The 14,504-nt window shown below is 42.1% G+C and overlaps 3 protein-coding genes across 3 annotated transcripts; all 3 read right to left on the bottom strand.

Moving 5' to 3' along the window:
* Positions 1 to 7,953: 7,953 nt before the first annotated feature.
* Positions 7,954 to 8,691, bottom strand: BDB00DRAFT_240236 (uncharacterized protein). Its single transcript, XM_053116618.1, has 2 exons — positions 8,498 to 8,691; positions 7,954 to 8,437 (listed from the first exon to the last, which is right to left on the bottom strand). The coding sequence occupies exon 2, from the start codon at positions 8,412 to 8,414 to the stop codon at positions 8,145 to 8,147; it is 270 nt and encodes an 89-aa protein (XP_052972513.1). The 5' UTR covers positions 8,415 to 8,437; positions 8,498 to 8,691; the 3' UTR covers positions 7,954 to 8,144.
* BDB00DRAFT_240243 (uncharacterized protein) lies at positions 8,568 to 9,044 on the bottom strand. The gene is made up of 3 exons (XM_053116619.1): positions 8,972 to 9,044; positions 8,794 to 8,919; positions 8,568 to 8,736 (listed from the first exon to the last, which is right to left on the bottom strand). Exons 1-3 carry the CDS (start codon positions 8,986 to 8,988, stop codon positions 8,661 to 8,663), a joined length of 219 nt encoding a protein of 72 aa, XP_052972512.1. The 5' UTR covers positions 8,989 to 9,044; the 3' UTR covers positions 8,568 to 8,660.
* A 178-nt stretch (positions 9,045 to 9,222) lies between these two features.
* BDB00DRAFT_240219 (uncharacterized protein) lies at positions 9,223 to 10,555 on the bottom strand. Its single transcript, XM_053116617.1, has 6 exons — positions 10,098 to 10,555; positions 9,980 to 10,040; positions 9,812 to 9,920; positions 9,667 to 9,751; positions 9,385 to 9,601; positions 9,223 to 9,334 (listed from the first exon to the last, which is right to left on the bottom strand). Exons 1-5 carry the CDS (start codon positions 10,358 to 10,360, stop codon positions 9,541 to 9,543), a joined length of 579 nt encoding a protein of 192 aa, XP_052972511.1. The 5' UTR covers positions 10,361 to 10,555; the 3' UTR covers positions 9,223 to 9,334; positions 9,385 to 9,540.
* Positions 10,556 to 14,504: the final 3,949 nt, after the last annotated feature.

The following is a 14,504-nucleotide window of genomic DNA, read 5'->3' as shown; positions in this document are numbered from 1 at the left end:
ACGGGCGAAAGGATTATTCTCCTCCATAACAGTCTGGAGCATCTGAACTGTCTCTTGGTTCAAGCCAGTGAAGAGAGATTCTCTTCTTGCCAGTTGCTCCTGTGTATCCGCAAAGTAAATTTGGGAAAAGTTGGCTTGAGCTTGTTCTCCTGCTCGTAACGATCCCAGACAATGGTACATCGTGCCGTTGATGCGAAATGTTGGGACGCCATTGGTGTTATTTGCCAAAACAGGATCAAAGTTTGCACGAATAGACGCAAACGCAAACATATTGTTGTACGCTCTGATATTTGTATGGAAGTCCACACTCACATCATCTGATGGATTGTGGCTGGTCAAGAGCGCAAGAAGAGGAGCAGGAGGAGCACGTGGAGTGGGAAGGCGGATCCGTCCATGGGAGCAGCATAGGCCAAAGCGAGGATTGGACACTGAGGATGACTTCACTCGCTCATCAATCCACATTCGAGCATGGCAAAAGGAGTATGTGGTATCCATGCGTGGTAGAATATGACGACGGAAAGAGTCTCCAGGAGCATAGCTGATGTTTGGACCAAAAATATTTTCTGGAACAAAAGGAACAGTGCAGGCTATCTGATACTGAGCACCGTGTTCAGATGCAAAGTTATTACGGTTGAAAGGACAGTCGCGATGAGTTGAACGCAGATGACCCGGTGCTCCACAGGTCGAACAAACTCGCAAGGTATCATTAGGAACTGTAGCAGTGAGTGCAGCGGCAGTTTCGACATCATCATTGCCTTCAGCTACTTAATAGGATTCTCATCAGAGTCATGATCCGAATTTTTTCTTTGCAAAAAAGAATCGTAAAGAACTGCATACCTTGTCTAGTGAGCAAAGTATTGGCCTCATTCTCAACCACTACTGGATTTTCTATAATGATCTGGAAGGATTCATTTCTCTCAGTCGCTGCAGCCTGGCCTGGAGTAGGCGTGTTCTGGATAATGATATCAGGGACACCCTGTTTATAAGACGAAGTAAATAATTGCTCTCATACTTTCAACGACTTTCATGATTTCATAACGTACAGATTCAGATTCAATTCTACGACGAACATTGCGTTCATTCAATGGACATCCATGGAAACTAACACGTTGGTGATCGGTCGCGCCACAATGGCATGTAGGAACAATGTCTTGTGATGGCTTTAACACGAAGTGAGATTATTAAGTGCTTCTCAATGACAGACAACTCATAGATCGTTCTTCACAAATCTTGGGCAATGTTCACAGCAGCTATTGCTTTCGACTGGAAAAAGACTCTTTGGCTCATTTTTTTCTCGAAATGGTACCTGTTGAGGATCCATTGGTATTGAACACTTATTCGAATCAGTTGCTTCTAAAAAAAAAGACAGGGCAAAATTTTAAAAACAAAGTAGGCTTGCTGAGCAAAGAGCGATTTCCTTATTTGAAAACTAAGTCCTAATTTGGACGTAACCCTCAGGGATCTTTATAGTGAGATGTTAACAATGTCGTCACATCGAGGGCTTATCGGTTTAGCTCTATATTAGTTTACACCAATAGATTTGTCATTATTGGTAGTAATTTGAAAATAGCTATTAAATTTAATTATCGAATTAATAATTTCAAACTCCATTACTTTTTTTTCTAAAAATTGAATTTTTTTTATTATAAAAAAGTAATCACAATAACATAACATGGTCTGTTTCAATAAAGTTTTACCCTTAGATAAAAATAATATTAAAAATAATTAAAAAATAGAATTAAATAATATGTTAAAATTAGAATGTGAATATTTTCTGGATATAAAAGTTATAGATATTATTAGCAAAAAAATAGAAAATAAAATAAATAAGTTATTTGACTCAGATTATTGTATTTATGTCAATATAGATGATAATGTATGTTCACATAAATATAAAAAAGGAAAAAAAGAAGGATATTTTTGTTTAAAAAAATAAAAACTAATTTAGAAGGACAAAAAAAAGATTACTTATGCTGCCAACATTCTAAACTACACTTTTTTCAGAAATTACTGGCGCATTTTTGGGATGAGAGCTAGCGTTACACAAGAGGAGTAAGAGGCGTAGTGGCAAGGATGAATCTGACGTAGAAGTAGAAGGGTATACTAGCGTACTATCAGAAAATAAAGTGGCACATTATTCTATCGTTTATTACTTTGAGAATGATGACAGCTACATTTATCCACGAAGACGGTCATGGCAACATGGTTGGTGATGAAGGCGAAGACGTTGCTGTCATAGAAATGGATGTCAATTATGAAACCTACCACTCAATTCGGTCACCAATTTCAATGAGTACATGTCCTTGAAGCCACCTAAAAACCTGTGAAGGAACCAAAGCAGTCGAGGAACAACCAAAAGCGAAAGCCAAAAAGGGACCGAAACGACTGCAGGCACGATACACTGATGCACAAAAAGAACGGCTGTTTTACTTGGTGTATGAAGAGGGCAAGTCCGCTAGAGAGGCGGCTCTCGAGCTTAAGATTGCACCAAGGACTGCCTAAAGATGGGTGAAAATGGATCAAGACAACCCTGATCCTGATGGTGGTTTACCAACCACAGCTAGTAAAACCACACGCCCTTTGGAAGACCATCCAAACTGGGGGAGGAGCATGCGGCATTCTTGACCAACTTGGTTGATGAAAACCCATCCCTTGCCCTTGACCAGATGATAGAGAGTCTCACAAAGCAATTTGAAGGATTAGAGGTGTCCAAAACAGCACTCTATAATTTTACGACTGAAAAGTGCAGAATCACCTTCAAAAAAGCACACTTCCACTCCGTTGAAAGGAACTCGCCAGCTAAGATCGAGGAACGATTCAACTGGGTGACACGTTGGCTAAATACTGATATGGATTTCTGCAGCAATTGTGTTTTTATCGATGAATCCGCATTCCATATCAACATGAAACGAAGCTCGGCATGGTCAACAAAGGGTACTCGAGCAACAGTAACTGTACCAAAGATGAGGGCGAAAACCACCACGATTCTTGGTGCCATTTCGCCATATGGCGTTGTGCAAATATCTGTAAGATTGCCAAAAGCGATGCCTCCTTCCAAGAAACGAAAAGCTGCTGGAAGTACCAAAACTGCTTCTGCTACCAAAAGTGGAACGGTCACCGGCCACTACTTCAACTTTGTTGCTAGTACATTGGATGTGATGGACCAGCATGAGGAGTTCAAAGGGAATTATTTAGTGATGGACAATGCACCTATTCACAAACACGACGACATCGCTAAATATATCCAAAGCCGTGGTTATGGGTGCATCTATCTTCCCTCTTATTCACCCGAGCTCAATCCCATTGAGCAATTCTGGTCAGTGGTGAAGGCCAAGTTGAAGCGTCACAGGCTTTTGGAGGAAGAGACCTTGACTTCGCGGATCAGGGATGCATGCAATGAGATGTATTTTAGCGATCTGAAAGGCTTTTACAAATATTCAGTTTCTAAGTTTGATGATTGTTTGCAACGCAAACCTCTCTAATAAATATGACTATCCCGCTCAGTGAACATTGCTTCTTTGTTTAAAAGTGACGAACGATAGATAATGCGTCACTTTATCTTCTGATAATACGCCAGTACTCCCTTCTGCTTTTGCGTCAGATTCATTCTTGGTACTACGCCTCTAACTCCTCTTGTGTAACGCCAGCTCTCATCCCAAAAATGCGCTGAAAAAAGTGTAACTTGTACACTATTTAGGAATAGGTCATAAAATGCCAGCTAGCAGTCCATTCCTCCTATTCACCTTTGTTTCCCAATCCAATGCATGTGAACGATTGTCCTGCTCTAGCCCAGCATGCCCATCATCCAACTTTCTTGATCCGAGGGGATTTGAGTTTAAAACGCTCAAACATAGAACATCATCTAGTTTCAGAGAAATCATTTTGCAAAATGATTTGTAAACTGCCAGCTAGCAGCCCATTCCTCCCATTCACCTTTGTTGCCCACACCAATGCATGTGAACGATTGTTCTGCTCTAGCCCAGCATGCCCATCATTCAACTTTCTTGATCTGATGGGATTTGACTGAGCTACTGTCAAACAAAGAAGTATCATAGCAACATGAGAAACATCAATTGATTAATGATTTGTACACTGCCATCTAGTAGCCCCTTCCTCCCACTCGCCATTTTTACCCAACCCAATGCATACGAACGATTGTCCTACTCCAGCCCAATAGTCCCATCCTTCAGCTTTCTTGATTCGAGAGGATTTGAGTGAACAACGCTCAAACACAGAAGTGTCATCCAAGCAACAGAAAAGTCTACTTAATTTCCAGGTCTTCCGCTCCCAACTTATTTTGCCTCTTCTTCCCATTCGCAACTGTTGCCCCACTCAAGTACAACTACCACCTGCGAACGATTGTCCTGCTTCAACCCACCATGTCAAGCATACAATTACCTTGATCCGATTGTCTTTGACTGAATGGCATGTCCATGGCGTGTACACAGCCTTCTTATCACTCTACTTCAACACGTGTCTTTCTTGACACTTCGCCTTCTCTTGTACACACTCCCCTGCCACAACCAATCGTAACAGCGTTCGATCCTGTAGCTTCCATTAGCAAGGCCTTTACTCCATTGTCTCGAACAGCGTTCTCTCTGCTTGCAGCAACTTGCCTTACAGCCGCTTTTTACGTGAACAGCAGATAGCCATCGTATAGAAGCAGCATTATTTACGTGAAGCAACTTGCTTTGGTACAAAAGGATTCCTATGGATGATTCCATATCAGTTATGAATACGCCATAATACAAACAATCTTCACCTGCTCGAGCCGTGATGGAAAATGTTCCAGCAAGGAAGGGCCAATAGCCGAATGGGAAAGGAAGCAGCAATCGCATGGCACTTTCAATCAACATTTTGAGCTTGCAATGGTTATGATGGGTGGATGGATACAATCAAGTTGGAATGTCTTTTCAGTTACTTGATACATCGTCAGCCGGAAATGAATGGCGAGTTCATGGCGTGTACACAGCCTTCCTGTCACTCTACTACAACACACGCCTTTCTCGATACTACACACAATGTCTTGCATTCTCGTCTACCATAACCAAACATAACAGCGTTCATTGCAACAGTTGCTATCAGCAAGTTCTTCATTGTCACAAACAGCGTTCACAGCCTTGTCATTCTACTACAGCTCAGGTCTTGCACACTTCTCTTCCTCCACAACCAAATGCAACAGCAGTTGCATTAGCAAGGCTTTGACCCCATTGTCTCAAGTTACATGCAACAACATACTTTGGTGCACATGGATTCCAATGGATGGTGTGCCATATCAGCTATCAAGTACACTGCAATACAAGCAATCTCCACCTGGTTGAGCTGCAATAGAAAGTGACCAAGAAAGAGATGGATCAACAGCCGGATGGGAAAAAGAAAGTACATCAGCAAGCGATCACGTGGCTCTTTTCAAACAACATATTGGATTTGCAGTGTTATGGATGTATGGATGCAATCAAGTGCAGCGATGAGGAAGAAGTACTTGAATGTCGCTTTGCCTATTTGTCGCGTTGTCAACAGGGAAGATGGATCATATCACGTGGATGCGGCTGAGGATGATGATGGATTGGATGGAATCGAGTAAAAGGTTTATGATATTCTATGCACAGAGACCCACATTAGCGTCACTGCAATTACTAGAGATGATCATTACATTATAAAATAAACCTTCTTTATCCCTAGCAGACATCATAACATTCATGCCATTGCTAGTAAATCCTTGTATACATCAAACATATCTTTAGCTTTTTGTAAATCGACATGGCATGCATGGCAGTCAAGTCCAACAATCTTTGCTTAATAGCCGGGCAATTGGAACCCCTCGTTCGTGATATCATTCAAATAGGCGTAGTATTGATCCTTCAGGTCTCGTCCACTGTTGTAATGCGACCTTTTACTGCTGTAATGCTCAACTGCCCTAAGAGCTGAGCATCAACTCATACAAGCGACAACGTATACGATGTAATGAACCAATTGCAAAGGAGCTTTAGGGGGAAGAAAGGGTTGTTTATTCGTACTCTCTAACGGCACTAATGCATGAGTGTTTGAGAAGTACTAATAGCCAGCCGACACTTCACAACACCGCTCGGCTTGTTACACCAATTCTAGCTATTCACAATGAGTGAAGACCTCTTTTCATGTAGCATCACGCTTACAGCGAGCATAATGAAAACAGAAATACAATCGTTTCTCAAATTTCTACAATCAATCGTGGAATCCTTATGAGAGCAAAACTGCTCGGCTTGGTCCAAAGCACCTTGTGTGCGAGTTTCACCATCGAGGTGGGCAACCCCAAATTTCGCCATGTCGTCACCAGCCAAACACACATCGGGTTGACCTCTTAGAGTTTGTGTTTGACAAAATATTTTTGGCTTATGCAGGCATATTTGTAACTACATCCATAACGGAACTCGTGGTATCTTGAGATGATCCAGTCATTTGGTCTCAGTGATGGAGTGTTTTTATCTAGGATACATGCCTAGAGGTCTACCAGAGTGCTTGTGAGAGTGAGGGCAAACTCCGATCTTGTATCCTGGTGACGTGGTTTTGGCATGGTGCGAAGCAGCAGCAAAGCCAGCCTTGGAATAGACCTCTGCTACTTTTATTTTACCCCACATCGGTTTCAAGGTTGGCTCTCCTCGGTGTCAGCAGTAGTCCTTTAAGGACGCCCTAGCGAAAGCAGTAGGATCGTAGATTGTCATGTGTGCTGGATTTATCCCCATGCATGGACCATTGCAAGTAGCATATGCCTTCATCATGTTATGCCTGTCCGGCTAGGCAAGTATCTTTATTACTTCCATTTTATACATATCATATCAACTAACTTCTATTCCTGGTATCGGATGCATGAGATCTGTTGTCTGATATTATCAGCGAAAGCATGGCAAAGGCAAAGGAATCGGTTGGCTATCCCTAGTGTCAACAGTAGTTCTTTGAGGACGCCCTAAGTGAAAGCAGTGGGATCGTAGATTGTCATGTGTGCTGGATTTATCCCCATACATGGACCATTGCAAGTAGCATATGCCTTCATCATGTTATGCCTATCCGGCTTCAAGGCAAGTATCTTTATTACTTCCATTTTATACATATCATATCAACTAACTTCTATTCCTGATATCGCATGCATGAGATCTGTTGTCTGATATTATCAGCGAAAGCATGGCAAAGGCAAAGGAATCGGTTGGCTCTCCCTAGTGTCAACAGTAGTTCTTTGAGGACGCCCTAAGTGAAAGCAGTGGGATCGTAGATTGTCATATGTGCTGGATTTATCCCCATGCATGGACCATTGCAAGTAGCATATGCCTTCATCATGTTATGCCTGTCCGGCTTCAAGGCAAGTATCTTTATTACTTCCATTTTATACATATCATATCAACTAACTTCTATTCCTGATATCGGGCGCATGAGATCTGTTGTCTGATATTATCGGCAAAAGCATGGCAAAGGCAAAGGAATCAGTTGGCTCTCCCAAGTGTCAACAGTAGTTCTTTGAGGACGCCCTAAGTGAAAGCAGTGGGATCGTAGATTGTCATGTGTGCTGGATTTATCCCCATGCATGGACCATTGCAAGTAGCGTATGCCTTTACCATGTTATGCATTTCCAGCTTCTGTGTGGTTTCTTTTCCCTATTGCATCATGCACGATTTTTATCCCTTGCGATTACAACATGTATAGCCGAGAATGAGTACTGTCGTATCCTTGGAGCACTTGCCTGCACAATTTCCTAGGAAACACCCAATCACAAGAACCATCTTCCCATATCTTTCATACATGTAGAAAACCTATCGCTGCACCATTTATACATATGAATGCTACATAATGTCTTACGCAATATACAAAGCACCACAGGCTTCAAACCAATCGTGCGCTTAATAACATGTAATTGCCAATGTTGACATCCATACTTATTTGAAATGAGCTGTTGATGTCCTCTATTATACATCCTATTAATGAAACTCTGGGTCCAGGCTGTTGGGATATCCATCATGCACAAGGACAAAACACCCACTACCGTCTTCTGGTATACCTAATATTTGTAACGAAGGCTCAGCTTCGTGGCTTGAACATCGATCTCAGAAGAGATTCATCTTTTGCTCCTTTGTGTATTATCTTATGAGCAAAGTGGACAAAGTCTGGTATTTTATTCAATATTTGACATGATTATGTCGCTTGCGATCAATGGTCTTTTCAATGACATGATCAAGGTTTTCAGCAGTGGGACTAACTCTGTTGCGTTTGCTAATGATTATCATCGCGGATGCATCGGATTGCTTGCAATGATGGTAAAAGTGATGGGTGACATTCTTGATTTGGCTAAGGCTCGCAAGATATGTAGGAATGTCCTTGATACATAATGGCATTCTGATTGTGACAAGCTCTTCCATCAGATACAGACCATCGGCCTTGAGTTCCATAAGATAGTATGTCAAATTTGGACCTAGAGCATTGAGTTAAGTATGGATATTCTTTTAAAAGAGAAGAATTCCCAAGGATTTACCAACTACATATATGCCAAGGCTAGCTTGTAACTTGTGTACATCAATTGTATCTTTGCAGAAGTGTCCAAGTCGCAACAGTCCATATTTGTTTGATAATGGTTGTCGTATTCAGCAGCCGATTTCACTTCTCCATATCAATGTTGATTTCGAAATTATTGTCCATCAATGTTGAAATGATACAGTCGGGCCGTCGATTTGCCAAGAAAAGGATCGCTTATTTGCAGGGACAGTGGTTGGCCTAAATCAGAAGGTGCTCGTTAAATAAAAAGATACCATATACGTTGTAATAACTTACCAAAGTATTTGGGTGTTCGTCTCATCATCATCGAATAAAGGTTGCAAGGCTGGTGCCAAATATCGGGTGCAATAGTTATTTTCTGATGTGTCGTTCATGACGTGATCTGAGGGCAAGGATAGACATCTAATAATATGTCATAAGCACACAATTCATCTATACTACAAGCAAGACTTACAATTGATGGATGGACATGATAATCTTTTTATCCAGGTCGTCAATATCCAGATCGTCAACTGCACTTAACAAACTGTGATCTTGGCATACGTATCCAGCCTGATTCGCCTTCCATAATAAAAATCCTACATACAAAGACACGTAAGCCCAAAATGATGATATAGTGAAGGAATAAAGAATGGCGTGTTTCTCCTATTTGATAGCTTACCCAAACAATTTCCATCAATTTGACCATCACATGTTGGGGAACTTGACTGTTGTATCAAATGGTCGAAGCAATTTTTTCACAAGGTCATTGTTGAAGAACTTTCTTGATTCAGGGTGCATACGACCTTTGTTCACCAATAAAACCGATGCAAGAGATCTATAAAAACGTTAGCGACTGATTGCGAAAATTAAATACAACATACTAACAATAGATGATGAATGTCACGTTCCATCGTCAGTGTGGTGGCCTTTATACGATCCAAGACGAACAATTGATACTCATAAAATTTCATAATACGTCGATGGCGTCGATGATCAACCGGTCAGATGCAATGGGTGCACGAACATTCTGTGAAATAGAACTCAAAGGAAATTCTTCTGTATTACTGGATGGCGGTGATATGTCGTGGCTTCGGAGTCACTGCTGGTACAAATAAACACACGTTGAATGAAAAGAGAAAGTGGATGTGCCGTTTTTTGTTTCTATACCTTGTAGTTTCAATATTTGATGTTGAAGCACGATTGCATTCGTCTTCTTCATCCAAATCGCCATCAGCCGAGCGCTTTGCAGGAACTAAAAAGTATGTTCAATCATTATCTGATGTTCGTGGAGAGTAGAGATCAAGAAGCATACTTGTAGAACTAGTTGCATGAATTACTCGTTGACCTTCCGCCGCCGCTGGCTCTGCAGATACCACCAATAAGTCGAGCGCTTGTTCTTTGAAGGTATGTGCCAAGTTCCTCTGCAAATACATAAAGTTATCAGCAACAAGCGTCAAATGAAATATCTATTAGCACATACCCTCCTGTTTACTTCAACTATGATTGTGTCCCATCGCAAACGATCATATGCAACTTTTTTGCTGCTGTGGAACCACATTGGATGAGTATCAATCTAATGTGAGCAACTGCTCTCTCACCTCTGAATATCTCTGTTGTCGTCTTCAAGTAGTTCCTTGTACCGATTGAGCCAGATCCCGTGAAGACGTGCTGCGCTATTTGCCGCTAAACCGACCGACCATAGTGCAAAGTCATTTTGGTGTTCTCTGATAAAGCTTGGGAATCTTGGACACCTGTGTGTTTGTAGAAAGTCTTTCAGCTCTAAGCAACGCATTAGTTGTTGAACGTATACTTTGATTGTGACGATTCCAGTATTACCGTCTTCTCCCGGGTATGCTGACATTGTAGACGACAAAGAGCAGAAGCTCCCCAGCTACAGGATTATGCATACATTTTCTGCTACTGGGCTGACATTGAAAGTTGGCATATGGGAGTACAGCTATTGGTGGATGGGAAGAGTTGCTTCAGTAAATGGTGCAACAGGTATTCGTAAATGGACAGCAACATGTGCCAAATATCAGTCATTCCCAAAATACGAGACAACAAGATGTATCATTCAACCGCTGCTGGTGCCGTAGCAATCCTTTTGCCATTTAGTTACTATCTATTCCCCACATTTTCCTTTCTTTGTCACCTCCATCATTACAACGATATCTATTCCATCTTCGTGTGTCACAATCCATAAACCAGCGTCATAAAATGCGCAATGTGCCAAGCATTGCAAGTTGGCTTTTCATATTTCTACCTTGGAGCAGCCCAATATCTTAAAAACAATATGCGCAAAAGGCTTTATATTCAAATTGATAGGGTATGGGCGAAACATATATAATTGTACCGTTCTATTTTTGGTTTCTGCTATCATAATCATCCTTCATCCTCCATGATTGCAAAATAGCTGCTCCATGCATTGAATCGCGTATTTTGATACCACCCATGGCTGTACAACACCTTTCGTCATAGACATAAGTTCTTGACTCGATTCCATCCAATCCATCATCATCCTCAGCCGCATCCACGTGATATGATCCATCTTCCCTGTTGACAACGCGACAAATAGGCAAAGCGACATTCAAGTACTTCTTCCTCATCGCTGCACTTGATTGCATCCATACATCCATAACATTGTAAATCCAATATGTTGGTTGAAAAGAGCCACGTGATCGCTTGCTGATGTACTTTCTTTTTCCCATCGGCTGTTGATCCATCTCTTTCTTGGTCACTTTCTATTGCAGCTCAACCAGGTGGAGATTGCTTGTATTGCGGTGTACATGATAGCTGATATGGTACACCATCCATTGGAATCTATGTGCACCAAAGTATGTTGTTGCATGTAACTTGAGACAATGGGGTCAAAGCCTTGCTAATGCAACTGCTGTTGCATTTGGTTGTGGAGGAAGAGAAGTGTTCAAGACCTGAGCTGTAGTAGAATGACAAGGCTGTGAACGCTGTTTGTGACAATGAAGAACTTGCTGATAGCAACTGTTGCAATGAACGCTGTTATGTTTGGTTATGGTAGACGAGAATGCAAGACATTGTGTGTAGTATCGAGAAAGGCGTGTGTTGTAGTAGAGTGACAGGAAGGCTGTGTACACGCCATGAACTCGCCATTCATTTCCGGCTGACGATGTATCAAGTAACTGAAAAGACATTCCAACTTGATTGTATCCATCCACCCATCATAACCATTGCAAGCTCAAAATGTTGATTGAAAGTGCCATGCGATTGCTGCTTCCTTTCCCATTCGGCTATTGGCCCTTCCTTGCTGGATCATTTTCCATCACGGCTCGAGCAGGTGAAGATTGTTTGTATTATGGCGTATTCATAACTGATATGGAATCATCCATAGGAATCCTTTTGTACCAAAGCAAGTTGCTTCACGTAAATAATGCTGCTTCTATACGATGGCTATCTGCTGTTCACGTAAAAAGCGGCTGTAAGGCAAGTTGCTGCAAGCAGAGAGAACGCTGTTCGAGACAATGGAGTAAAGGCCTTGCTAATGGAAGCTACAGGATCGAACGCTGTTACGATTGGTTGTGGCAGGGGAGTGTGTATAAGAGAAGGCGAAGTGTCAAGAAAGACACGTGTTGAAGTAGAGTGATAAGAAGGCTGTGTACACGCCATGGACATGCCATTCAGTCAAAGACAATCGGATCAAGGTAATCGTATGCTTGACATGGTGGGTTGAAGCAGGACAATCGTTCGCAGGTGGTAGTTGTACTTGAGTGGGGCAACAGTTGAGAATGGGAAGAAGAGGCAAAATAAGTTGGGAGCGGAAGACCTGGAAATTAAGTAGACTTTTCTGTTGCTTGGATGACACTTCTGTGTTTGAGCGTTGTTACTCAAATCCTCTCGAATCAAGAAAGCTGAAGGATGGGACTATTGGGCTGGAGCAGGACAATCGTTCGTATGCATTGGGTTGGGTAAAAATGGCGAGTGGGAGGAAGGGGCTACTAGATGGCAGTGTACAAATCATTAATCAATTGATGTTTCTCATGTTGCTATGATACTTCTTTGTTTGACCGTAGCTCAGTCAAATCCCATCAGATCAAGAAAGTTGAATGATGGGCATGCTGGGCTAGAGCAGAACAATCGTTCACATGCATTGGTGTGGGCAACAAAGGTGAATGGGAGGAATGGGCTGCTAGCTGGCAGTTTACAAATCATTTTGCAAAATGATTTCTCTGAAACTGGATGATGTTCTATGTTTGAGCGTTTTAAACTCAAATCCCCTCGGATCAAGAAGTTGGATGATGGGCATGCTGGGCTAGAGCAGGACAATCGTTCACATGCATTGGATTGGGAAACAAAGGTGAATGGGAGGAATGGACTGCTAGCTGGCATTTTATGACCTATTCCTAAATAGTGTACAAGTTACACTTTTTTCAGCGCATTTTTGGGATGAGAGCTGGCGTTACACAAGAGGAGTTAGAGGCGTAGTACCAAGAATGAATCTGACGCAAAAGCAGAAGGGAGTACTGGCGTATTATCAGAAGATAAAGTGACGCATTATCTATCGTTCGTCACTTTTAAACAAAGAAGCAATGTTCACTGAGTGGGATAGTCATATTTATTAGAGAGGTTTGCGTTGCAAACAATCATCAAACTTAGAAACTGAATATTTGTAAAAGCCTTTCAGATCGCTAAAATACACCTCATTGCATGCATCCCTGATCCGCGAAGTCAAGGTCTCTTCCTCCAAAAGCCTGTGACGCTTCAACTTGGCCTTCACCACTGACCAGAATTGCTCAATGGGATTGAGCTCGGGTGAATAAGAGGGAAGATAGATGCACCCATAACCACGGCTTTGGATATATTTAGCGATGTCGTCGTGTTTGTGAATAGGTGCATTGTCCATCACTAAATAATTCCCTTTGAACTCCTCATGCTGGTCCATCACATCCAATGTACTAGCAACAAAGTTGAAGTAGTGGCCGGTGACCGTTCCACTTTTGGTAGCAGAAGCAGTTTTGGTACTTCCAGCAGCTTTTCGTTTCTTGGAAGGAGGCATCGCTTTTGGCAATCTTACAGATATTTGCACAACGCCATATGGCGAAATGGCACCAAGAATCGTGGTGGTTTTCGCCCTCGTCTTTGGTACAGTTACTGTTGCTCGAGTACCCTTTGTTGACCATGCCGAGCTTCGTTTCATGTTGATATGGAATGCGGATTCATCGATAAAAACACAATTGCTGCAGAAATCCATATCAGTATTTAGCCAACGTGTCACCCAGTTGAATCGTTCCTCGATCTTAGCTGGCGAGTTCCTTTCAACGGAGTGGAAGTGTGCTTTTTTGAAGGTGATTCTGCACTTTTCAGTCGTAAAATTATAGAGTGCTGTTTTGGACACCTCTAATCCTTCAAATTGCTTTGTGAGACTCTCCATTATCTGGTCAAGGGCAAGGGATGGGTTTTCATCAACCAAGTTGGTCAAGAATGCCGCATGCTCCTCCCCCAGTTTGGATGGTCTTCCAATAGGGCGTGTGGTTTTACTAGCTGTGGTTGGTAAACCACCATCAGGATCAGGGTTGTCTTGATCCATTTTCACCCATCTTTGGGCAGTCCTTGGTGCAATCTTAAGCTCGAGAGCCGCCTCTCTAGCGGACTTGCCCTCTTCATACACCAAGTAAAACAGCCGTTCTTTTTGTGCATCAGTGTATCGTGCCTGCAGTCGTTTCGGTCCCTTTTTGGCTTTCGCTTTTGGTTGTTCCTCGACTGCTTTCGGTTCCTTCACAGGTTTTTCAGGTGGCTTCAAGGACATGTACTCATTGAAATTGGTGACCGAATTGAGTAGGTAGGTTTCATAATCGACATCCATTTCTATGACAGCAACGTCTTCGCCTTCATCACCAACCATGTTGCGATGACCGTCTTTGTGGATAAATGTAGCTGTCATCATTCTCAAAGTAATAAACGATAGAATAATGTGCCACTTTATTTTCTGATAGTACGCTAGTATACCCTTCTACTTCTACGTCAGATTCATCCTT

Source organism: Zychaea mexicana (genome assembly GCF_025766255.1).
Source record: "Zychaea mexicana strain RSA 1403 chromosome Unknown BDB00scaffold_207, whole genome shotgun sequence".
Classification (NCBI taxonomy): domain Eukaryota; kingdom Fungi; phylum Mucoromycota; class Mucoromycetes; order Mucorales; family Lichtheimiaceae; genus Zychaea; species Zychaea mexicana.
This window is presented reverse-complemented; position numbering and strand designations above follow the sequence as displayed.